The following is a 25,315-nucleotide window of genomic DNA, read 5'->3' on the forward strand; positions in this document are numbered from 1 at the left end:
CCGAATAATTAACATAGTGCACATTTTTAGCAGAAAATGTCGATGCTCTGATGGTGAACCATTTTACAAAATGAATTTTTGAAGGAAATTATTTGTTACGTAATGTCTAATGTTAAGTCAAGACTTTGATATCTCCCAATCATCACTCTTAAAACAATGATTATACGTTTATGTTAAAATGTATTATATTTATTTTTGTATATTTAATAAAAAATAGTTGATATGAATAAGCAATGGAAATCTAAGTAACCAAAACCAAAAACACAAGTGTTGTGCCATTTATTTTTGTATGCTACATTTGCTGATGACTGATGAGAAATTTGGTTAAGGAAAGGCGTTGTGGGGATGCTAAAAGTAGAATTTTATTTATAAAATTTTATAAGAGAGGGAGGCAAATGCTGCAGAAATAGATAGAGGAAGACTGGGAATCTATGCAGGAAATCACGTTGTTTCATTCATTGATGCCCCATTTCCAGGCTTTGCAGGCACCCTGCCTCCTATTATTGTTTCTTTCTCCCTGCTAATGTTCATTTATTTGGCTGCAATGGGTTATTGAACTGCCAAAAATAATTATATTATATTGGTTAAAATTAAATTAAATTTATTAATAATAAGTTGAATAAAATTAACTCAACCGTATGCGAATCATATTTATTATAATTTTAAGACAAAAAATCGAATACAAAATATAAGAGGAAGAAGAAGAAGAGAAAAGGCGGGAAGTTGTAATTTGTGAGAAGCAAACAAGGAGGGTTGGTGTTGGACTGGGTAGTTCCAATGAGGGAAGCAGGTTGACCAGGTCAAACCAAACATCGTTATTCATTGCCTTTACTATTCAATTCCCCAAATACCTCATCAAATGCAATAATTCCGTCTGCATCCCACTGTAACTTGTAATAAAACTAGTAAAATATGAATGTGAGGCTCACCGTCTGATCCCACAATCCAAGGGGCAAGGTGAGCCATGGATGAAGATAAATAAAATTATAAAAATGGAAATTACACCTATCTCCGGCGGGATTGGATTGATAAAAGTTTCATAACGCCTTTCTCGCGGTTTCGTTAGGTTTAAAAATTAATTTGGAGAAAGACGATAAAATTTAAGTTTGAAACAATTTGATATTTGAATTGTCATCAATTTTTAAGTTATATAGATTAAATAACTAAAATATCATTTTAACGAGTTCATAAAATCATTAAAAGACGAGAAATAGTACGTGTTTTATCAAAAATTTATTTTTAAGAGTTAGAGAGTCAATTACGTGTAAAAAAAAGTGTATTTAAACGATTATATGATGTCTAAATGTTGAAAAATTATAAACTCAAAAATATATTTAAATTACGATATTTTTATTTATTTAAAATTTATTTAAAAAAAATTATTAATTCTCTCAAACTAAAACAACATTGTTTTTAATTTTATTTTCATATTGTACTGGATCTGAACAACTTAAAAAAATCGAAAATGGCTATCCCTAATCACCGGCCTAATCCTAATATCAAATCGAAAGTAACCGCGCCAACTCTTCTCTTTTCCATCTATTCTTACCTTTTTACTTTTTGTTCAACCATTTCTTTTTCACTTTTAGCTTCTATTTTATGTCTTATTTTTTTTACATTATATTATATTTTTATGCCACGTGATATGAAAATGGCGACGGTATAATCATTACATAGTCTATAAAGTGATTTTTCTCGGCTATATTTACAAACCTCTTTTTCTTGTTTTCAGTATAGTGGGAGAAATATGAGATTTCCCCCCCTAATATTTTAATATTATTTATAAAAATATTTTAAAAGATATATCTTATCAATCACATCTTTTAAAAGATACATCTAATAAGATGTAATTCTATTCTACATTGCATATGATTAATTGACTGTTCATTTATATTAAAAGATAAAGACATTTTGATAAATTGTATTTCAAAAAAAAATTATTGTTCAAGTAAAATGGTGCATTAGAAAAACAAATTATGTTATTGTTTGAACTTTAAATTTAATACAAAATTTTGAAAGGTCATAAATTTAAGTTAGAATGTTCAATTGAGATGATTTTTTTTAATTTAAATAAATTTCAAGATTTATATGTCAAAAACTTATAATTTATTTTTTTAATTATTCGATAACCGAAACTAAAATTTAACATCAATTAAATTTTAAGTTTAATAAAAAAAGATCAGTGTAATAGGGAACCGATAGCAATTTGGAAAACCCACAATCCGCTGTTTAAATTTAGATTTATTGTTACATAATTTGTTCTTAAAACTCTTCCCCTATATAATGTGGGTGGCCGGGGTTATTCTTTTATGGATAAATTGAGAAAGGAAAAAACAAAACAAGTGGGGGCAATGGAACAGATAATAATATGACATTAAGATGGAAACAAACTTAGCATCTTAATAATTGAAGTATTAGTTGAAGATATCCCACATGTTTGGCCATCTTACCGTATGTTAATGGCATGTGGTCCATTTGCCACCCTAAATTTAAGCATAATAGGACAAGTAATCAACAAAAAAAGAAAACAGAACGTAATAGTAATAATAACAGAGAATATGATGAAGATGAATAGAAAAATAGGAGATAATTTTATGTTTGAGGATTTTTATTATTAGAAAGTTTTTAATGTTTTAGTTTTTATTTTAACATAAAAAAGTATTGAAATGGACATTAAGGCTTATCATTGAACTAATAATCTGTTGATAAAATGTTTAATTTGTATATATATTGCTTTTCATTTAAATTTCGTTGGATCCATTAGAAAATGATTTATGGATCGACATATTTTGAGAATTAAAGAAATCAATACATTTTGATTAGTGGAGTTAAATATTAGTAGCAAAGCATCATTTCCAAAACTCCACATTAAATAACAAACTCAAAAATTACAAATATAAAAAAAAAACAATGAAGAGACTTGGTAGGGTAGAGTAGAGTAGAGTAGATTAGATTAGATTAAACTTAAAGCTGCAAAATGAGTATTATCACCAAAGACTAGAGGAAAAAGAAAACATCATGATTTCCATTGCAGCGCGTACTCAATGCCCATTCCCCTCAAAAACCAGTGTTGCCTAAATTATACAAATATCAAACAATATTATTTAAAAAAAAAATTAATTTGATTCTAATTCAATCTCTCAAATACGTAAATTCAACATACATAATATATATTTTTTCTTTTAAATAAAGTTTATATATATATACATTTTAATCCTTTAATATACCACTAAAATATTACTTCACTTAAATTCTCTGTGTCGGGGTTTTATGGCGTAAAATTTTCGCATATCCGTCGCAGTTTGTTAAAAGGAAAATGAAAAAAATTCTCATCTCATAGAGCACAGTACGTCAAGTAATGAACAGGAAAAAACAGAGATTCCATATCATTCAGATCAGATCGATAAGACAAAAACCAAAAGGCCACCTTTCATTTCAAGCTGTAACCAGCCTTGCCTTTCATCATCTTTTTCCCGTTCAAAATACGTACTACTAACCTTACGCTTAGCCTCCAAAAGAGCCTTAAGTCAACCATGTCCGTAAACAAGGGTAACAACAGAATTATTTACATCTTCTGTTTACTCATAACAGAAAGAAAATCTGGGATTAATGGTAATTATCGCCCATGACAGATAAAATTATCACATGAAAATATGTAATTAGCTTCTGCTGTTACATTGACGACCTTTGCTGTTGCTTCCTCCATTTGCAGTCTTTTGCTGGGAAGATGAAAACAATCCAAAAACTAAGCCTGACTTTGAAGATCCTCTCAATGAACAAACGGGGACGTTAAGTACTGGTGTGATCCTTACATTACCAGAATGCGATCTTTCCATTCCTCTCTGTTTAATTTTGGGACCACCATTGAAACTACTCGGACTACTTGAACTTCTTTCTAGGCTCTGAAACACGATTCTCCCCGACGAGCTCATTCTCGGACTATCCACTGATATTCCCCTGCTTGTCGATGAATCCCTCCGGATCTGACACCGTCCTGCTCTTGTTGGGTTTGGGTTCGGGTTTAAATTTCTGCAGGGGGCAAACGGGTTGGGACTGGGCTTATCGGAATCAAGTGACAGCCTCGGGAGATCTTCGTGTTCGTGGCCTGAGGACGAAGAAGAAAGGGATAACCTTGATGAAGATATGGAAACCGACTCGCAATCCGAGTCTCTCAACAGTGGTAGATTCAATGAAGATGAAGACTTTGTAGTTCTATGGAGAAAATGCTTGAGAGATTTGGGGCCTTGAGACTCTGTTTTTGGGTGTTGTTGATTAGTGTTTTGGGAAGACTTTTTAAGACCCAGAAGCTCCCTCCACCTGCTGGAACACCTTGGAGCTCTGGGAGAAAACAAGTATGGATCCATTTCCATAGTTGGAAAAGATTTCGCTGTTTTGAGGGACCTGGTATTAGACGATGGAAGTTGCTGTTGTTGTTTGAGTGTCGAGAAATGTAAAGGCAGGAGCTTACCATTAGAAAAAAGCTCATCAGCTGGAAGCATGGCGACAGGATCTTCGAGCCTGAACTCAAAGTCACCAGCTGGTGCAGTTTCTTGGATCTCTAGTTCAACAAGATCTGTAGGCTTAGACCGACCAGTCTTGGGTCTAGTCTTAGAAGGCTCAACTTCTCGGCTCAAGGACATCCTTCGACCCAACCAACCGTATCGTTGGAAACTGTCAGGCGAGACACCTATATTGTTAACACAAGCTGAAGCCATGTTGGTTCATAAGATTTGAGATCTAAAGTGAAGGGTAACTTTTTTTACTTGCAACCCAGCTTTGGTTTTTGCTTCTACTTTTCGGTTTGTTCTTAGGCTGTGGGTTTGGTTCGGCTTTGTTTAGGATTTGGAAGAAATGAAAGAAAAAAAATGTTAAAAAAAAGAGAGGGAAGAAGGAGAGAGTAGTAGAGTACATGAAACTTGTAGGGGGAATGTATTTTATATATAGGAAGTTGAAGGCTTGAAGCTTTTGCCTTCTGGAGGGTTGGCTCAAATTTTATTTATTTATTTTACCTTTTGTTTGATTCTCTTTTGAATGTGTGTGGGAAATGTTTAGACTTTGTTTTGTTTTTTTGGTGACATTGTGTTCCATTTATTGATTCTTAGTTCTTGTTATGTCGGGAAGGACACAGATATTTATTGTAACATTTTGAAGATTATGAGTTCGAATACAAGAAAGGCAAAGTTTATTACACTGTTCATATATTAGAGGCTACTAACTAATCTTTTCAGCTTCGAAGCAGGGGCCAAGCCACTGAGAATCGCACCTTCAACATTGGGACTAACACAGAAATCTCCACAGATTGCCAGTTTCTTCTTCTCATTCCACAAGCATTTCTCCACCTCGGCTATGCTGGCTGCTGGGAAGGCACTTCCCCTAACAATACGGCAATATTCGATATCAATGTAATTAGGACAATGCGATGATTTTCGCGTTTTTCAGTTAGACTCACTCACCATCTATGAGCTTTCATGAAAAATGGCTGTTGAATACTTAGCCCTATGCCGAGAAACTCTTGGAGCATCTCGTTGCCCACTTTTGATAGTGTTTCTTTCGAAGGTTTCACAAGGCCGGATTGAGCAATCACATCCTTGGCATACTCCGTTTTTTAAAGCAATACCCATCGTTCGCTGCATGCACATTCAAGAAGCAAGTGTCGTAAGAATATGCCAAAAACGAAACTCTAATCGCTTGACTCAGAATAAGTCGGTAAGCAAAATACAAAAACCGTGCCTTGTGGAAGAGCGCCCTGGCTTATTGCTTTCACAGAATGCTCTGCTTAAAACCTTATAATTGGTGAATGACAACTCCTTTGCAGGTACCTGAATTGTAAAACTTCAAAAAGATGTCAACACCACATTGGTTAATTGCAAATATATATATATATATGCATCTTCAAGCACATTGGTTAATTTTGCAGATACTCTGTTATCTCACCGAAGACAAAGAATCATTGAAAACTAGCATTAGAGCAAAACAAGGATGAACGGGAATATTTTGCAGTTTCGCCAACTCCGGAGCCAAACTCAAATCTGTATGGAATACAGCAGATGAAAGTGAGGACAATAACATATTCAATTCTTCTTTGTGCATATTTTCCTTGAAAAATAACAAACAAATAAATAAAAGACTATAATTTTAATAATCTGAGTTATTCCTGAATTATTGTAGAACTTTTTGTGAAAATATAGTCCATGGTTGCATAAAAGATGACATGGTATACGGTCATATGCGTAAATTTTCATACCAAGAGGGGGTAGTTGTGCTGTAACCGCTGTAAACCTTGGGGAAGCAATGTTTTTGTCAGATGCAACCACTGCCTTAAAATGACCAAGATGCTGTCCGTCCAAACTCATCACTGACCATAAATTCTTGTGGTCTAACCATTCGAACTTCCCGATACCCACATTAAACTTACTCTCTACTCCTGAAGAACAGATAAAGTGGAAGCATGGAAATTTAGGTGTAAATCCAACCTCAATAAGGAGTTGAAAAACAAAGCAGTCTTGCTACACACCAGGCTCGTGGCATAAGGCTTTGCAAATGGAATTCATTCCAGGCATGCCAACATATTTCTTGGTTTCTCTCTCCTAAAAACGAATCAGCTCAGCAAAACTTATTTGACAAGAAAGCTTAATGGCGTTCACATTTATTTTTACGGAAAAACATGATAAATGTTAAGGAACGCTGGATGCAAGACAAGGGTTACCTGAAAGAATAATACAATCAAATTAACAGACTAAGGTGACAGTGGCGGATCCAGAAATTTATAAATAGGGGTCTAAAATTTTAATTTTCTTTTCTTAAAAATAATGGGTTGCAAAAATTTTTATTTTTTCCATTTTTCTTTAACATATTATACTAAATTTCATTTTTTCCCCTAAATAATGGGATGCACTTGACCCTTAGGGGGCTTAGTGCATCCACCCCTGTAAGGTGATGAAGGGTTACATGAAAGAAGCCTACAATCAACTGTAGTGGTAAACACAAGCGATTCAAGTTGAACTGTACATGAAAATTGGAAAGAACGATAGTAGGCAATCACTTAAGAAGCAACAATAGCAAGGATCATTAACATTTAACAGTATCATATACAGCTTCAGAATAAGAATAATGTTGTAAGCTCTCACGAGATGAAGGGAAAAAAGCAACAATTCGAAAACATCACTGATCACTGCCCTCTACTCATGAACAAGATATATAGTTAAAGATAAAATCAAGCAAATAAACAGATACCAGTACCAGCTTGTGGGGTTCAGCGTTGACAAATTGGTTGGTGGAACAATCAAACGTCCCAAAATTTAATTTCCATTCAGCAACAAGGCCTCTTGATTCCCACTCGGCAACAACACTCAACACATCGGGGTTTGTCACTGTGAAATAAGGAGCACCATGATCGAACAGCAGCTCTTTCCCATCTTCACTAATCTCCCTAAATTGACAATGGTTCCCAAGATTACATACTACCCTAATTGTTGTAAACACAAATATAATTATAGCAACAATTAATTAATCTATGTACTTCAAAATTTCTTTTTTGTTTCCCCAAAAACAACAGCAAATAATAGTACAATAAGAAATGGAGAGAAACGGAAAAGGAACCTTCTTTGAGACATGCGGCCACCGGGGCCTCTAGCAGAATCAAAAAGGGTGACTGAAACTTCTTTCCTTGCCAATGTAGCAGCACAAACAGCGCCCGAAACTGCCAATTTGAAGTTTTCATTATTAACAAAATACTGATAAAAAATTGAACTTTGAATAATATGGGGAGAAAGAGAAAGTGGGTATTGTAGGCAGTGTTGATACTTCCGCTTCCCGCCACGGCAACCTGGGCGACAGTGTTTTGCATTTTGTCTCACTCGGTGTCGTATACGTACGGTGATGCTAATCAATTGGGGTCTTGTGAGTGTGAATTGACCGTTCTTTTTCTTTGAGCAGTGATCGGGGGGCTGGGGCTGGGGCTGGGTTTTACTCCTCCCTTCCCTTTTACGTGTGGCTGGGCTTTACTCATCACTCCCCTTCAAACTGTGGCTATGGCGTTGCCACGAGGAAAGCTGCACCTAATCTTAATTGTATTTCCTTTGGGTCAAACTATGCCATTGTTCCTTGTACTTTATCATATTTCAAATTTAATCACTGTACTATAATTGTAAACATTAAATACCATTATAACTAATATTGATATACTCGATAATAAACGACATATCTTTATAATCTTACAAAAAGTTCCTTTTCCTACATTACAATTTTTGTGTAAGAGTGCCTAAGCCACCTTAATCATTCCATCGGCTACTTTATGTCCTTGTCGAAGCTCTGCAAATTCGGGCAGATGGTTCAGTTTTCTTAGAAGATCCATCGTCACCTCCTCTCATCTGAGTCGTCTTCCATAATCACATCAATATTGGGGATGGAATAAGAGCGAAGGGTTACATTACATTGCAACTTGTTTTTCATCCCAGGGATATAAACCTCCACTCCTTCCATTTTCAACTTAGCGAGCTCATAACCTTCCATTTTCAACTTAGCGAGCTCATAACCTTCCATTTTCAACCATCGACTGGTTGGCACCACAACTCTTCTCGCCGGTGCTCTTCGCGACTCATACCACTACATGAAACCATGGGGAAGATCGTTTACCAAGACCCAAAAATTTACATATAACAACGAAACAGATGATTAAAGGGATGAAGTGGAATATCCTTTTTCCATATCTGAAATAGAGATCCCCTGTCAGATCATTATTTAAATGATTTTAATATTAAAAAAATCATTATTATTATTATTAAAAATCTCTAATTTATATACTATATATATAAATATATTTAAACATTTACTATCAAATAATTAATAATCTTTAAAATTAATATTATGTTATAATAGATTAAAAATTCACAATACTTGCAGAAAAAGTGATCCCACAAAATAATGCTCATACCAATAGTCAACGTCTACTCATCATCCGCCACCGTCAAAAAAAAATTTAATATAAGAAGAGAGACAATAAAATAAAACCCTAGAAACTTGCCACAAAGAGCGGAGATCCCAAATATTTTTATTTAAACATCACTAATTTTGGTGATAAAAAATTATTATTAATTCTTAAGGTTTTAAGTTTGAGCATAAGAAACGTAGGAGGGTTCATTGTTAAAAATTTGAGAGTTGTCTTTAAACAAATATTATATTGTATTTATCCTAGATTAATAATATATATACCATTTTTTTGTTTTAATGATAAAAATAAATAATTGATGAAGATTTCATGATTTTATTTATAGATTAAAAAATATATATTGTTAATGAAATAGAAAATGTAACTTTTATATAACTAATAATAATTTTATATTAATCTCTTGGAAACTTATATTAGAAAAAATTAAGGGAAAAGTTCAAACAATATAGTATATAAATAAAAACAACTGAAATATATCGCATTAACCACGATATAATCTCTTAAAGAGATTTGACATATATAACTAGATTAAACATCAATTTAAAGACTATAATTACTACATTACTTTCAACTTGCCTTATAGAGTTGGCCTCCTCCTATCCATTATTCAGAAGTTCTTATTATTAACACTGAAATATACAATTCAAAGCTTAGCATAAGTAGGTTTCCTTTTGTGTTTATAAGCAGAGATCGCCTGGTTTAGATCATCAGACAGAAGCATGGAAGAGTTCCAAGTTGCAACATAATCCAACCCTTGTTCCACACTCACATCCCTGCTTCTTATCATCACCGCTTTTGTTCCCACCACCGCAAGCGGCGGCTTCTCCCCTATTCCTGCCGTCCCATTTCAAACAAACCCGCTTCAGCATTTACGCTAAATTATCTGCAAAGAGTGTTGAAATAAGATAGATAAGGAAATCACAAGGTTATCTTACCCTCTGCGATGGTGCGAACGCCTTCCTTCAGCTCCTTCCTTGACCCGAAAACCCGAGAAACCAGACCCAATTCCTTGGCCTCCTCACCCGAGAACCTCCTGGCCGTCAACGACAACTCCATGGCATTCCCAAACCCTACTATCCCAGGCAATCTCTGGAGGGTACCGAGATCAGCAGTGATGCCCACATCCACTTCCTTGACAGAAAAGAATGCATCCTTACTACAATACCTTATGTCACAGGCCGTCACGATATTGATCCCCAAGCCGAGACACGCACCGTGTATCGCCACGATTACTGGCTTCCGGAAACGCTCGATGGCGGTGATCGCATCTTGCATGAACTTGATATGTCGCCGTAACCGCTCCCCAATGCGGCCGTGATCTCCCGAGTTATTGTTGGCGATAGCTGCGAGGCTATTGAGGTCAATACCTCCGCAAAAGTGATTGCCGGACCCGGATAGAACTACAACGGCGACGGCAGGGTTATGATCGAGCTCATTGAGGGCTTTTGGGAATTCATTGAAGAAATCGATTGAAAGTGCATTACTGACAGATGGGCGGTTTATGATTAAGTTAAAAACTCCTGAATTAGGGGATTCTTGAATAATTTTCAGAGTTTCATACTTCTCTTCCATATTTGTTTACCCTCGAGAAAATGTGGCGAAATAAATTAATAAACACTATGCCTCAAACTTCACGTTAATCTACAGCTGCTGAAATCAACAACAGTCCAGAAAAAGAAATTATGATTTAAGATTACAGTTTCTCTACCAAAACCAAGCAAAAGACACAGAGACGGCAACGGATAATATAGCAAAATATAAAAACTATGCCTCAATCTTCATGATAATTTACAGCTGCTGAAATTAACAACAGTCCACAAAAAGAATTTACGCTTTGAGATCACAATTTCTCTATCAAAACCAAACAAAAGACACAAAGATGCCAACGGATAATATAGAAAAATTACAAGAACCAAATTCCAACAAAGCAAAAACTACCAACAATAAGGGCTTCCTTTCATCCCTGAAGAAAATAACAGTAACCCAGAAAATAATTATAAATAAAAAACAAACCAGAGAAGGGGAGGGTTTGAGATTGTACCTGCTGGGACTTGAGAGAGAGAAGCGAGCTACGGGAATGAAAATGGAAGAAAACAAGGTACTCCGTTAGAATTACAGATTAAATGAAAATTTAAGAGGAGCACGGCATCAGGATAACTTCGCCTCTTTTGATATTTTTTTATTCCAAAATTGACCCCAAACTATATAACTCAATTTTCGTATTGTTATTTAATTCATTTATTTTGTTTTTGAAAATTTCCCCATTTACCTTTCTTTTCACTTATTTATGGATTTCTGGGTTTTAACATTTATTTTAAAAAGGGTAAATTACATTAAATGGTACCCCACTATAGGGACAATGCTTTATTGAGTATTTTAACTATTAAAAATTATAAAATGGTCACTCAATTATTCATTTGTTCCAAACTCATCATTTTTCGTTAAAAAAGTTAGCGATCGTCTTAGATAAACATTAACTTGTTGACTAAGATATGATAAAATCTGATCTCATAATCGTTTGAGTTGTATTTTATGGATCGACTCCCTATTTATATTATACTGTTGGGAACGATGGTGTCAGTAGACATTATTAAAATATAATTTAATAATATCTCAATCAACGTCCAACTCAGACGAATATTAATTTTTTAATAAAAAATGACGATTTTAGAACATATGAAAAACTCAAGTGACGATTTTGTAACTTTTAATAGTGAAGTAAAAAAGTCAAGTGACTTGAATTTATAAGCTAAAAAAGAGCTTGAATTTATTTTTTTATCTAACACTTGTCCGTGAATGTAGTAAGTATTGATCAAACGAATCAACTATTATAATCCATGTTATAATAGTAATCAAAGAGAAAATAAAAGTAATCAAACATTTTTATTTTATAACCAGTGTTGAAGATTGCGAGAACAATACATGGTGTCCGATGGGATTAGTCAATATTACAATTGCCCTAAATTTTATTTGTCTATCTTTGATGTTGTTCTTGATTCAATTTTTCAACTCTTGGATCGTGACATCTCGAGTTCACCGTATCTTAAATATGTTATTATTTAACTATGACTTTTCCGTCTCCTTTTAATCTAAAAAAGTATTAATAATTTTTAAAGTATGTGGTTTAAAACTCTCAATTAATATGTATATTCTTCTCTAAATTATAAATTTAATATTTGTTAAGAGTAAAATTACTTCAAAAAGAATTATTCAAAGAATAAGAAAAAATAAAAGAAAACATATTTTATTTTATGTTAAATAACGAGAATAATAAAAAGAAAAAGAGAAGACAGCCGATTAATTACCTGCACCAATTCTCCTGAGAAAAAATAAGGAAGCCGTGTCCCACAGTTTCATTCACCATAATTAACTACAACTTAAGCAGCATTAGTTTTTTTTCCTGTTTTGTATGTGATCAATTTGTTATAGGATGAGAATAAATTTTCTAAGAAATAAAATTATTTATTTTAATAATATAAAAATATTAAATTTTTAAATTTAAATAATTTAAAATTTAAATTATCCAATATTTAAAATAAGTATGAAATAAATATTTTGGTATAAGGATTGTATATTTTAAAGGTCTGATATGAGGACAACTTTCCCAACTTAATTTACTTTATTCACAAACATCATGATTTAAACTTAGTATGATGTAAAAGATCTAAAACTTCATCTCACCAGACCAACTCATTGTTGATAATATTTTTTTTTAAATAAAAATAGACATCTCTAAATGGGGAAAAAATTAACTTGTCTATAGTAGCTTTGTGCTCTCGAGCAAAAACCAATATATGAGTCACAGTGATGAAATCTCCTGGTCTCTTTATTATCTAATTAAGGGTTGTTCAACACGAAGGTAATATTTACCTCCGGCAATCAATATTCAGTCTTTTATGGTCACTGGCTTTTGGCTGTGTGCGAAAGCTTGTTTCTTATTTCTGATTCATGTGATTCTGAGTCGGTAATTTAGGTTGTATAATAGTGTAAAATTTATACTTTTCAACTACTATATATTTTTAATAGAATGAGACGTGATTATAAGATGGTATTCGTTCAGAATTTTTCTTAATCATTGATAATGCACATACACCATGTAAGCGTAAATACTCAAACTCAAAATCTCTAAGAAGAATAACACTCTCTTCACTCTTCAACCATTATCTCATTTCAGCAACTCAGCCCAGATCATTGCTCTGAAGAATCAAGGCTTATACAGTGCACTAAGTGCGGTGATTTACATAAATGGGTGTGCACAAATAGGAACAAGACCAAGGCTAGATGGTGTCAGGTCAGAAATCTTTCCTTTTCAAATCCAGTGTTTCAAAAGCTGTAGCGTTTAACAGGTTATGAATTACGGCTTAACCATAAAAAAAGGTTATAATTTAGACCAAAAGAAAAGTTGAAGACAGAAACGGTGCCTCAATCCAATGCTTGTAGCTTAAAAAAGCAAAAGGTACTTGTCAAACTAAAAGTAAAAATTACTGCAAACCACTCGATAATATTCAAAATGTTAAAAAGAAACAATCAAAAGAGATTATTTGTCAAGTTGTACCCTTAGGTGATTTTATAGCACCTCATACTTGTATAGAAAGTGGAGTACAATATCAAAAACATTTCCTGGTTCGTATCAGTTTTCTTAAGATCAAGATTGATCCTTTTGTTTGTTTTTTTCATTAAAAATATACAATTATTCAATGAAAACACAAGTTCATGTAGAGGCGCGTTGTTGTCCATTTTGAATTCTCATATGGTCCAGATATGTTTTTCCATAGAGCTTGCGGGTAAAGAAATCATTGAAGTATTGCTCCAATCCCACTGTTCTGAATAACGGAGGGTTATGTTCGTTTATGAGACTCGGTGAAGGCCCGACGTCTGCCTCGGAATTGGGAAGCACGGTGAAGGTAACTGTCAGTCTCTCTCTCTCTCTGGAAGCCGAAACCCTGTGCTCAATGCTGTGATATACCCCGTTGCTAAATATCTGCATTATCAGTAACCTCTACAATTGTGAACACAGACACATACATACATATAGGATATACATTCACATAGGGATAAATTTAACCTGGAAAATGTCTCCAACATTGACCACAAAAGCATCTGGGATGAAGTTGAAAGGTAACCAATGGCCATCTTTCTTAACTTGAAGGCCATCCACTCCATTAACTTGGTGTAGGATAGTAAGAAGAGTGATATCAGAGTGAGGAGTGAGGGCCATCACCAGATCCGGTTGTGGACACGGAGGATAATTAGCCATCCTCACCGCTTGCAACCCGTCATCGAACAACTCCATCATCTCCTTTTCATCGATCTTCAATGCTTTCCCCATTAAACATATTAGTTTAGCTGCAAGCTTCTGGAGTTCCGATAAGTAACACTCCATCGTACTCCTGCATGATGCGATATCGATTTCATCAAACATTAAATATCGAAAACACACACACACACCAAGAGATCAAAGAGTAACACCTTAAAGATGGAGGGAGTTGTGGGAAGAGATGAGGCTTTCGTTTATGGACAGGGTTAGTGACTATATTAAAAGTGTCTACCCAATCATACTTGCCATCTCCTCTGCTCCTGGTACCATACCCTTCCAACTCACCTTCCCTTATTCTGTATTTCAGTTTCTCTTCCAAAGGAAGCCTGTAAAATTCCTCAACCTCATGATTCAGTTTCTCCAGCAGCGTTGAGCTAACCCCATGGTTCACCAGCTGCGAAAATCCATTAATTCTTCTCAAACTTTCATAACAATCAAGATTCCGAAACCGTAAAATAACAACGAATTCGAACTATAATGTCATGACCATTATTTAAAATGGAGAACCTGGAAGATACCCCAATCTTGGCAAGTGGAGTGCAGTTTGTGGAGCTCGAGATTATGGCAGTGGTCATCTTCGGAAAGCAAACGAGACATGTCAACGGTTGGGGTTGCGGTGGTGACAGAGAAGGAAGGAGGTGGTTCTTGATTTAAACGTATGAATTGTTGAGGGATTGGGATCGATGCTCCTCCTTTTACAAGCTCCTGGACATAGATCGTTGAAGGATCTAAGGTGCTTAAATCATCTTCTGTGTATGATGATGATCCCATGTTGTAGAAGCTGAAGAACTAATGCTTCTTCAATCACCATACAGACTATAATTAGAGATATTTATAGGGAAAATACAAGGGTAAAGTATACTATAAGTCACTGAAATATGTTATAATGATTCCTTTGGTTATTAAAATTTCAAATGTTACAAAATAGTTATTAAACTCACCGAACTGTTACTAAATGATTCATGTGACGTTATAAATAGTAATAAGTTTCAATAAGAAAAATGATCATTTTGTAACAATTTGATAAGTTTAATGACAATTTTATAATAATTCGATAAATATAATGATAATTTATAATAGTTGAAAGTTTGCTTACCAAAAGATAATTTTAACTTAGTTCAATGACTTTTTGGTGTATTTTACCAAAAAAAACAAATGTTAGCTAAGAGATTATTTTTGTTTTTATATTAACCAAAACCCAAAAAGTTAAATTAATTGGAAAATTATATTAACTAGGTTGTTTGTATTGAATATCTCATTATAATATTTTCTTAAAGAATTTCATTTTAATTTATTATAAAAAAAGGTTTGAAATTTTTACGATTAAATGTAGTTTCAATAATTTCTTTACCATTGTATTTTTCTTGCATATGTTGTCTAGATATTTATTTATGTTAGTTTTATTTTACCACATAATATTGCAATGTATATCATTCTGACATTTTCATAAAAATAAATAAAAATGAAGTCATGGTCAACTATCAACATGGGAAATTATGTTCCTAAACTATTTAAAACTCGATTTTTATTAACTTCAAAAAGAAAAAAACATTTTTTATTAGTACTTAACAAAAATATTATTAAATTTGGAAGAGTTTAAAATAATAGGATATCCATATATATGGTTTTGATATATTATGTATTTAAATAGATATTATTTTATTTTAAATTTTATATAGTTGTAGACAATCACTTCCGTTAAAGAAAATTAATAAAAAGAAAATTATGTAATATGCACTAAAAGGTCATAATCATAAATTTGGAATTTTGGATATATATATATATATATATATTATAGAAATAACTAATTTTATTAAAAATATAAAATTTTCAAATCATAACGAACGTTTACAATTGTAATCGTAAAACACTGAATAAGAATATTTTCCTATGATCATAAACACAAGAAAACTAGTCACTTAACACCACCCAAAGACCATGCAAGGAAAATGTTAGAAAAACTAATCAAATAATCTTGAACAAAAAGTAGATACAAATATATATGATTACATAAGAAAACGAATCACAAAAATAGATCAAACTATTAAAATATCAGACAAAAACCACAAATCAGAGTCGATTGACATGAAAAAACTATTTACGAAGAAAAAACGCGTATCCAAAATCCAATTTGAGATCCAAAAGCAGAGTTTAACAAGATAACAAATAAATGTTATATTGGTCAATTATGCGATGTCAAATTCAACCTTAAGAAAAAGAATAAACAAAAAACAACATTTAAATATCTAAAAATGTGTCATAAATGTAGAGAAAAACGTATTACAAAAACATATGAAAATGTGTCATAAAGACAGAGTTATTAAAAATTTAAAAACAAGAAAAACACAAAGATACATTAATTTATGATTAATTAAATTAATATTTTTTTCATAAATTATTTTAATTTATTGTTTTATATTTTTAATTCATATTTAAATGAATAATTAAATTTATATTATGATGAATTAAGACTATTTATGTAGAGAAAACCTTGATGATTAATATTACATTTTCATAATATAGGATCAATTGCGTGTTATCAAAGGCATCTATATTATACCTATCTAAAAAAATGCCATGCGTATATTTTATTTATTCTCGCACGTGCTTAATTACTACAATATGATATTTTGTTTAAAAGTCAAAGATTGTTACATTTGATCTGACATTATTATTTTTTATAATTATTTTATAATTGACTAATAAAGTTTAGTATTTGAAAGTAAAAGCAACGTTTTTCAATTGTGATTTTATATTGGCTCCACTTTTCCCACCACAGGCTGTCACCCCACTTCTTGTGTATATATATATAATGTTTGTGATATTGTTTTTTATTAATAGTATATCAAATATTAGAACATAATTGTGTATTTTCTAGGCTTAATTTTCTCTAATCGATAATTCATTCATTTTTTTTTCTTAATCGACGGCAACATCAATTTTAATATTGATTATCGACCGTCGATATTTTTTTCTTATTTTTTTAATAAGTCTGCATGTATGACACGATTTTCTCTGTTTGCATGGTGTTTTTTACTATCTTTATGGTACGTTTTTTGGTCGTTTGATCGTTGTTTTCGTTTATCTTTTTTTAAGGGTTAATTAGACATCGCTACGACTGATCAAGATGACGCTTAACCGATATATTGTTTATCTTCCATGCTTTGGACCCTCGGATTGGATTTAGATACCTGCTATGCGTTCGTGGATAACTTTTCACATCACTTGAGTGTGATTTGCAGTTTGTCAGTGGTCTTTCAGTAGCTTGATCTTATTATGTGATTTGTTTGCCGATGCAATCAAATATGTCTGTATCTATATATTTGTTCGAGTTTTCTTGGTTAGATTTTAATCTTTCCTTGTATGATCCTTATGTGATCTTAAGTTGCTAGTTTTGTTTCAATTATTATAGGAAATTGTAATAATTATGTGCTTAATTTACGATTATAATTATAAATCTTTATTAATTTAGGATATTTTCTATTTTGAATAAAATTAGTGATTTATTTAAAAATAATAATACATCAAATATTAATTTATATTTTACATACAATTAAGTTTCTCATAGATGCTAATCTAATATTATCCTCGCACAATGAAAACTAGTTTTAACTAGAATAGGTTAAATGAAGAAAATATTGCCGTCGAAAGAAAAAAAAAAGTGGGGATGGTGAGAAATTAATTAAGAAAATAAACCGAAAGTTCTAGTAATTGATAAAATTGTCGGTAAGATTTTAATAAAATCACCGATAATTTAGGACGGTCTGTACAATGATGATGTACTAGATATCTATTTTTCAGATAAATAATTTAATAATCCATGATTCAAAATGGTATTGTAATTCATTGATAAATAAGTTCAAAATCAGGTGTGGGTAGTATAATTCATTCTCTTATAAGTTCAAAAAATATAATATAAATTTAGAGAGAAAATTCAGCACCTATAGTTTACTTATGAAATTGACAACAACAAAAAAAGCATCGTAATTTGTGTTGGGGGGGGGGACAGCATACTTGGTGGGGAAAGCCAAATGATGTCCTTCCAAACATTTTAAGACCAAAGTAGGTAAAATTAAAAATTTGATACTAAATCTACTCCAAAAATAAAATAAAAAAATGTAGATATTCAACATTAGTAAAATTAAATATGATACTAAATTTACTCCAAAAATAAAAGTAAAATGAGAAAAGGTAGATATTCCTTGAAAACAAATATAAAAGAACCCGGTCATACAAGCATCTGCACAGAAATACTGACCAACCAACACTATGAATTGAAGTCCCTATCAAGTATCAAGGTTAGCTTCTACCTGAATATAAGCTAAACTATTTGACAAGCTGAAACAGGTTACTTGGTGAGTAGTTGCACATGAGTGACTATCGTTGCCTAGAGACAAAGAACTCGTAATCGGGGTGTCTGTTTACCGATGTCCGGTTTCCCTTGTTGACAACAGCCCTTGCCATAAGCGATGCTGTCTCATCCAGAATCCTTAATCGCTCCTTCAGTATTCTTGAAGGGCTTACTCCCTGGTTTTCATGGGTAATACTCGTCGAGGAGTGTCTCGGCCGGAACCAGCATTCACCCTGTTCATGCTATGTGCATTTACCATCAAACAATCCACACCATCTTTTAAAATACATGCTCTACAAAAATCATTGGCAGCAAACAAGATTTGATACCTAATGGAAGAGATGCTTGCACATTAAATCTAATCAATATTTTCATCATAGTTTAAAAGATTTGATATCTCGATAAGACATTAGCACATGGTTATATATAAATAAGCAATTAAGGCAAAACTAGCACATGATTTTGGTCCAAGAGACATCAAATGCATGGTTTTATTAGTTTTGGTACCTGAGCATTGTAGCTTTTAAGACCCACAACAGGAGAGACTACACATGCATCTACACTAGGGTAATCCAACTTGGAACTTCTACGAACAAAGTGGCCAAGTGAATGGTAAGTCAAAAATGCTGCACGGAAATTTCCATCTGGAATTTTATATATAGGATACCACGCAACAGAATACCTGAAATATAGAAGCAACCATACATTAAAAGAGTAATACAGAGATTTCATATAAAACAGGAACATTTTTTTTAACTTTTATGTTACGTGAAGCATATTCTATCACTAACCAAGATCGAGGATGCAAATCATGCATATTTATGTAGTTGAGATGAACTGGATCACCATACATTTTGCACTTGGGAGACACATCGTCTCTAGCCAGTTCTTGTATCCTGAAACAAAAAAATTCAGGATGGAGGATTTTGGAACGAAATTGTTGTTTATACATCAAATTTGATGAGTATCAAAGACATAAAATTAGCACTTACTTTTCATACAATGCTTGTCTTTGATGAGGCTTCTCAGATTCAAAGTATTCAAAAACTAGTTCCATGTCAACAGATTTGACATCTTTAGGAGAAACTGCAGATCTAACATCATTTACTTGAGACTGACTACTCGGTTCTGTAGACTGTGGATGTGGGACAAGAGCTGATAATATTGGAAGTTGATTGACATTAGTAGAGTTTGCTGAAGTAGGATCAGTATCACAAGCCTCTAAAACTCCAGGGCTAGAATGAGTTTTACTGTTCTTAAAGAGTTGAATTGCTGACAAGAACGGCACAAAGTAGGCACGAAACTCAACCTGATCAATGCCTAATCGCTTTGTATTTCCATAATCTTCTGCCCTTATTTCTAATCCATAGCTGCCATGTTTCTCATACCATTTCCACAGACATCCCAATGGCATTTTTGGTGTCTCATGTCTGCACAATAGAGCACTAGGAACCTGATCCAGCAAGCAATTTTCACAGCCTACTGAACTGTCTGAATGACAAATGACTGGAGAACAAAAGTGAAGAAGCCTTTCGAACTCCGCAATGGGGTCACCAGTGGCCGCCTGAACAGCTTCAGAAGCCATTTGTGCCCTGTAGCCATCATTCAATGCCTTTGCTATCTTGTTTAAATCAGATGCACCTGCTGTCAAATTAGCCCCATTTGGATTGTTTTCTTTTCCATTTATACTAGAATTCACATTCCTCACCTTTGGAATATGGTTCCCGTTTTCAAGATTCTTAGAAGAGGGAGCAAATTTCTCTTCAAAGGTATTTTTACGAGTCCCATCTTCTGCCTCTGGTCCATTAGAATGTTCCAATGACAAATTGGCAGATTTAGAAGATGTAAATCCGGATTCCTTTATCCCAATAGGTATCCATTTCTGTAGAGCAGGCCCCAAATTATGACTTTGTTTACCATTTTCAGCAACCAATTTTTTTTCTGTTCGAGAAACATCATTCACCATCAGATGAGGGAGGTAAACTGGAGTTTTCATCTCAAGCAAATCTGACCGGTGCAAAGGGACACATGAGTTCCCTAAGCTCTCTCGACTATTCAAACCAGATTCAGTATCACAGACACTTTCACATGGTTCCGTGCAGGTTGGAACAACTTCAAAGTCACTAACAGATTCAGATTTCAGGGTCTCAACCCTTGCATAACCAAGTTGAGAAGAAGACCTTGAATGATTTTTACTTGCACCATTGTCATCCAGAGAAGTTAAGTCATCCAATATTCCACTTTTTGGCATGCTAGTCTTTGCATGAGCATTTAAATTTACCTTGTTGGGAAGAGTCTCTTTCCTCGAATAACTTCTGTTTTCTTGTTTAGTACTAACTTTTATTTTCAACTTCCTAGGAACTTTATTTTTCAACTTCCTTTTGTCTTCAGTAATAGGTAAGGTTGCTAGACTGGCAGCGTTACAATTTCTTTTCTGCAATGGAGCATCCTTTAAAATAGCATCAAACTGTGAGCAGATGGAACTTGTTTTCTTCATTTCAGCGTTGCATTTCTCCACGTCATTCTTTTGGACCCTCTGCCAAACAGAATGACCGTTCTCTATTCCTGTTCGACTGTGCCGGTTCCCCATACTTCCAAGTTTCCCAGGAACAGATTTAAACTGCTTATCCTGCTTTCTTGATGCAGCCTTTCGGCCATCATAGCAACTACGAGCCAGCCCTTGCTTTGTTTCCTCAGTATAATGACAGGTTTTCGAAATGCTACATAATGAGTTTTCAAGACACAAGGAGCCCTTCTTGGTACCCGAACCTGGTAGCTTTGACCGACTGATTTCATGGTGGTGGTTGTGAAATGGATTAACAATATGACCACCACTCGAACTCATCCCTTCTTCACTGTTTGAACCAACAGAAACTGAATCCAACACTAGAGAATCATGCTTGTCTGAGAAATCCTTCTGATGTATACCTACAAGAGAGCCCGTATGTGAAGGATGCCTCCTCTCTATATCCCCTTGACACCTAGATTGTTGCAGGTCCTCGCTACTGATTTCAGAACTATCTATATGCTCCCCATATTTCTGAGCTTGAGAAGGTAAAATAGATTTTGATGTATCCACTTCATCAATGTCACATGTGCATGTATTTTGTGATTGGGAACTTGTAACAACACCACTGCTGCTCTCTGCAAAACGATCAGTTATATTAAGCAAAACATCAAATGGTGAAACTTGTGGTGAAGCTGAATGTGATCCTGAATTAATGTCATACCACATATTTCAGATGCTGAACTTCCACAGGCATACTCCACACAAACCTCAGACTCTGAGGAGCCAAAGTCACACGAATGTTTCTTTTTATGCTTCCCCTTCCTTCTTGCCTTCTTCCGTGCATTCCTCTTTGTAGACTTGTCTTCCTCAGAACAATCGATGAACATAGTAGCATTGGATCCTTTTGATATGACAGCAGAAGAATCATAACAAGTGATGGAACTATGACGAGAAGAACAGTATGACATTTCACTCGATTTAGTCATCTTATGTGCAATGGACCTGTTGCGGAATTGTTGTTGCACATTGGAGCCCGACAAGCTTCTGGTTCTAAAAGGCTTCGCAGAATAAGTAATCTGATCAGGTTGAGGCCCTTTCTGTGTCTCCCGACCATTAACCTTAAATGGGTTAACGGAGGGAGAGGGTACCAGATGCAGGCTATTCATATTGACCTGAGTCCCATTTCCGAAACGGTTAGTGTGATCAAAATATTGCAAGGGTAGTGCAACAATTCTCCACTGCCCATTACACTCGAGTGTTGGGAAAGTCAATATGGTACACCTAAAAGGTTAACAAGCAATAAACCCAGTCACACAAGGTTTATATGCATTTATGAGATTACAAGTTAGTGTTACACCCGAGTTATGGAAGAACACAAGAATATCAATGTGAATAGAAACCGAATAAGCCTTAACATTTTGTCTAGTTTGCGAGGAAAAATTGACTCAAAATGCATACATGACTTATACTGAAACCCCAAAATTGATTTTTGTTCAGAAAACAAGTCAGATATGCATGCTCAAATGATTTTTGCATTAAAATTATTTAATAAAGTTTGCATAAAATTGATGACATTTTATGTGATTTATAATGCAAATTACCTTAAAATACTCATTAATAGAGTATCTAAAGTTGGATTTGTGTGCGTGTGTGTAAATATATGCTGTGATGATATTCCTAGATTCAAGGGTATAAAAACTATATATTTTTAGGAAAAAATATATACATATTAGAGACTCTTCCCCCTCTAAGTTATTGTCCCAACCAATAAAATTAACTGAATGACATGAATATTTTCCCCCTTTTTTGCCCTTTTTTTAAAGAACATGGAAATTCATATTTACATGCAAGTATGAAATGAAAAAAACCTTCCCTATATTAATTTGACTGGTTTGGCTTATAGCTTATGTGATGAGAAAAATCTATTTAAAAATTTCCCTACTTTTATTTATTTATTTTGATAAGGGGAAGGGGAAGGAGTTGTCAAAAAAATTCCTTAGTTTTAAAATATAAAAGAAAAATCCAATATAAATAATTTTGACAATCATTTCCCCAAACAGAAAGATAATTATGGTCTAAAGCACACAGAATATTTTTCATGTTTGGGAATATGAATTTAGGAGAAGAGGTTAAACATTATCCAAACACTAGTTAAATTTCAAATTCATTACCCAGTTTGATGCGAAATCAAATTCAAGTTGTAAAAGCAACCTAAAGCAAATTCCGGTGAATCACTTTAAATTTGAAGATGCAGAACATTCAAGTACAATGGATTACCTCTGATCTATGTTCCTCAAATTGAAAGAAGAAATTCTGGAATCCTGGATTTAATAGAAAAAAATACTTAAGCTGTTTAATCACAAAGTAAAAGAGTATGAATTGAAGTAATTAGCATGAGATTAAAGAAAGTAATGTAACCTGCGATGATCTTCTATAACCATCGAGCTGCAAAAAATTCCTGGACCTATTAGCCTTTCCTACCTCTGACACTTTACGAGAATGTAGAGGGGTTCGTTCAACGCCACAAGACATCTGTTTAATGTATCTATAGAATCCAACTAAATACCATAAACATTCGAACAAAAAATTCCAGAATAATTCAAAACATCATTTAACCAAAACTGGTTCATTCAATCAACAATGGCCGTACATTTTTCCAGGGACCTTCATTAAACAAAGGGAAACAAACAATGAGAAAGCGAATTTTCCAGACATTTAGAGGAAGCAGATAAAAAGAAATAGAGGTTGAATTAAACTCACCAGGAACCATGCGATGATTTGAGAAAGAGAAAAAAAGAAAAGGAGTGGATATGGGATAAGAGAGTGAGAATTCTATTAAAAAGAAAAAGGAGTTTCCCCGTTATTCTTTCCAACAATCTACAAGGAAACAATCTAAGGATAAGTCAGAGAAAAACAAGGATGTTCCCCAAATATAGGTGTGGGGTTCAGAATCAGATTCAATTACCTAAAATTAAAGTTTGCAACTAAATTTGTCTTGCGATTATCAACGCTGATAAATTTGTCGAAATTAAATATTAAAGAAAATAGAGAAACAAACCATGAATATGAAGGGCGGGAGCTTTGGTGTCTCAGACTTGACTGACACTTCCCTTGTTATTTTCAATTTGACTCCTAAGATATCATGGCCAGTTACTGTGATAATTACGAGGTTTTTTCTGTTGGCAATGCCAATTGCCAAATAATGAAGGAGCAGTTTTTGTTTTATCTCACTTTCCCTTTTACATTTTTAAATTAATAAATATCATACTATGTATAATCATTTTCAATTCATTACATTAAAAATATAAAAAATATTAAATGTTTTTAAATTAAATTGTTTATTTGAACTTATTAATATAATTAAATATGCATAAATTTTTAAAAATATAAATTAAAATAATTTATGCTTATGAAAATAAGGTTTGATTCTATTATGAACGCAGTCTAATAAAGACAAGTAATGTATATTATTTAAAATTATATTATAAGTAAAAACAATTTATTATTGAAAGAAAATATGAATTCCATTACCGAATAAGAGATATCAATATTAGTTAATCACTGGAATAATAAAATTATCAATTTTATAAATAAATAATTTAATAACTATTATTTTTCTTCGACAGTCTTAGTATAAAAAAATTTATTTCATCTATTGCTCTTGCATTAACTTTTCCTTCGCTCCCTCTTGCTCTTCGTTTTCCCTCAACAACAACAACAATATTAATCACGATTGAAGTTGGTTATAATTGAATAGTAGCTTTAAAACCATTAAGATATCTGAATGTTTATTTACTATTCGATTCAATCAAATTATTTCGTCTAATATATTCATATATTTTTTCATTTCTTATGAATATAAAATAATATTTGAATTTTATTACAATAACTCATCAAGTGAACTTAATGATTAACGAAAATATTATTATCTCTAAAGATTTTAGGGTTGAGTAATTGTATCTGTAGGTGTGTACGTTACCAGTGATTGAGAATTTTTTTTAAATAAATACTACTTTATAATCATCCCAAAAGGTCCAAACAATTAAAAAATAATAATTATTACATTGATCAAGAATATTTGTAATGAAAGATGAAAAATTTAATTTATAAAACTGTAACATCATGAGTATTGTTTGAGATCAATTTGTTAAGATATTTAAAAAGTTTTGTATTAAAAATTTATGGCCAAAA

General features: G+C 33.1%; 4 protein-coding genes and 1 pseudogene across 9 annotated transcripts; all 5 read right to left on the bottom strand.

Moving 5' to 3' along the window:
• Positions 1 to 3,380: 3,380 nt before the first annotated feature.
• On the bottom strand, positions 3,381 to 4,895 carry LOC120123029. Its single transcript, XM_039142047.1, has one exon. The coding sequence runs from the start codon at positions 4,713 to 4,715 to the stop codon at positions 3,660 to 3,662; it is 1,056 nt and encodes a 351-aa protein (XP_038997978.1). The 5' UTR covers positions 4,716 to 4,895; the 3' UTR covers positions 3,381 to 3,659.
• Positions 4,896 to 5,144: 249 nt separating this feature from the next.
• LOC120123035 lies at positions 5,145 to 7,989 on the bottom strand (annotated as a pseudogene).
• Positions 7,990 to 9,382: 1,393 nt separating this feature from the next.
• On the bottom strand, positions 9,383 to 11,095 carry LOC120123046 (delta(3,5)-Delta(2,4)-dienoyl-CoA isomerase, peroxisomal-like). Of its 2 annotated transcripts, none has more exons than XM_039142058.1 (3): positions 10,989 to 11,095; positions 9,883 to 10,597; positions 9,383 to 9,781 (listed from the first exon to the last, which is right to left on the bottom strand). In XM_039142058.1, exons 2-3 carry the CDS (start codon positions 10,517 to 10,519, stop codon positions 9,591 to 9,593), a joined length of 828 nt encoding a protein of 275 aa, XP_038997989.1. In that variant the 5' UTR covers positions 10,520 to 10,597; positions 10,989 to 11,095; the 3' UTR covers positions 9,383 to 9,590. The 2 variants fall into 2 exon arrangements, with proteins under 2 accessions (XP_038997989.1, XP_038997992.1); XM_039142061.1 differs by having other exon boundaries at positions 9,883 to 10,594; positions 10,989 to 11,081.
• A 2,536-nt stretch (positions 11,096 to 13,631) lies between these two features.
• LOC120123063 (protein SRG1-like) lies at positions 13,632 to 15,050 on the bottom strand. The gene is made up of 4 exons (XM_039142064.1): positions 14,772 to 15,050; positions 14,417 to 14,658; positions 14,013 to 14,337; positions 13,632 to 13,928 (listed from the first exon to the last, which is right to left on the bottom strand). The coding sequence occupies exons 1-4, from the start codon at positions 15,033 to 15,035 to the stop codon at positions 13,659 to 13,661; spliced, it is 1,101 nt and encodes a 366-aa protein (XP_038997995.1). The 5' UTR covers positions 15,036 to 15,050; the 3' UTR covers positions 13,632 to 13,658.
• Positions 15,051 to 18,491: 3,441 nt separating this feature from the next.
• On the bottom strand, positions 18,492 to 24,301 carry LOC120123074. Of its 5 annotated transcripts, none has more exons than XM_039142072.1 (9): positions 24,183 to 24,301; positions 23,885 to 24,001; positions 23,543 to 23,669; positions 23,402 to 23,445; positions 21,846 to 22,405; positions 19,608 to 21,759; positions 19,407 to 19,511; positions 19,123 to 19,297; positions 18,492 to 18,857 (listed from the first exon to the last, which is right to left on the bottom strand). In XM_039142072.1, the coding sequence occupies exons 3-9, from the start codon at positions 23,654 to 23,656 to the stop codon at positions 18,642 to 18,644; spliced, it is 3,366 nt and encodes a 1,121-aa protein (XP_038998003.1). In that variant the 5' UTR covers positions 23,657 to 23,669; positions 23,885 to 24,001; positions 24,183 to 24,301; the 3' UTR covers positions 18,492 to 18,641. The 5 variants fall into 5 exon arrangements, with proteins under 5 accessions (XP_038998003.1, XP_038998013.1, XP_038998022.1 ...); XM_039142082.1 differs by having other exon boundaries at positions 23,543 to 23,788; XM_039142091.1 differs by having other exon boundaries at positions 18,492 to 18,848; positions 24,183 to 24,299.
• Between the last annotated feature and the right edge of the window lie 1,014 nt (positions 24,302 to 25,315).

The sequence above is a fragment of the Hibiscus syriacus genome, unplaced genomic scaffold (assembly GCF_006381635.1).
Source record: "Hibiscus syriacus cultivar Baekdansim isolate YM2019G1 unplaced genomic scaffold, ASM638163v2 tig00001120_pilon, whole genome shotgun sequence".
Classification (NCBI taxonomy): domain Eukaryota; kingdom Viridiplantae; phylum Streptophyta; class Magnoliopsida; order Malvales; family Malvaceae; genus Hibiscus; species Hibiscus syriacus.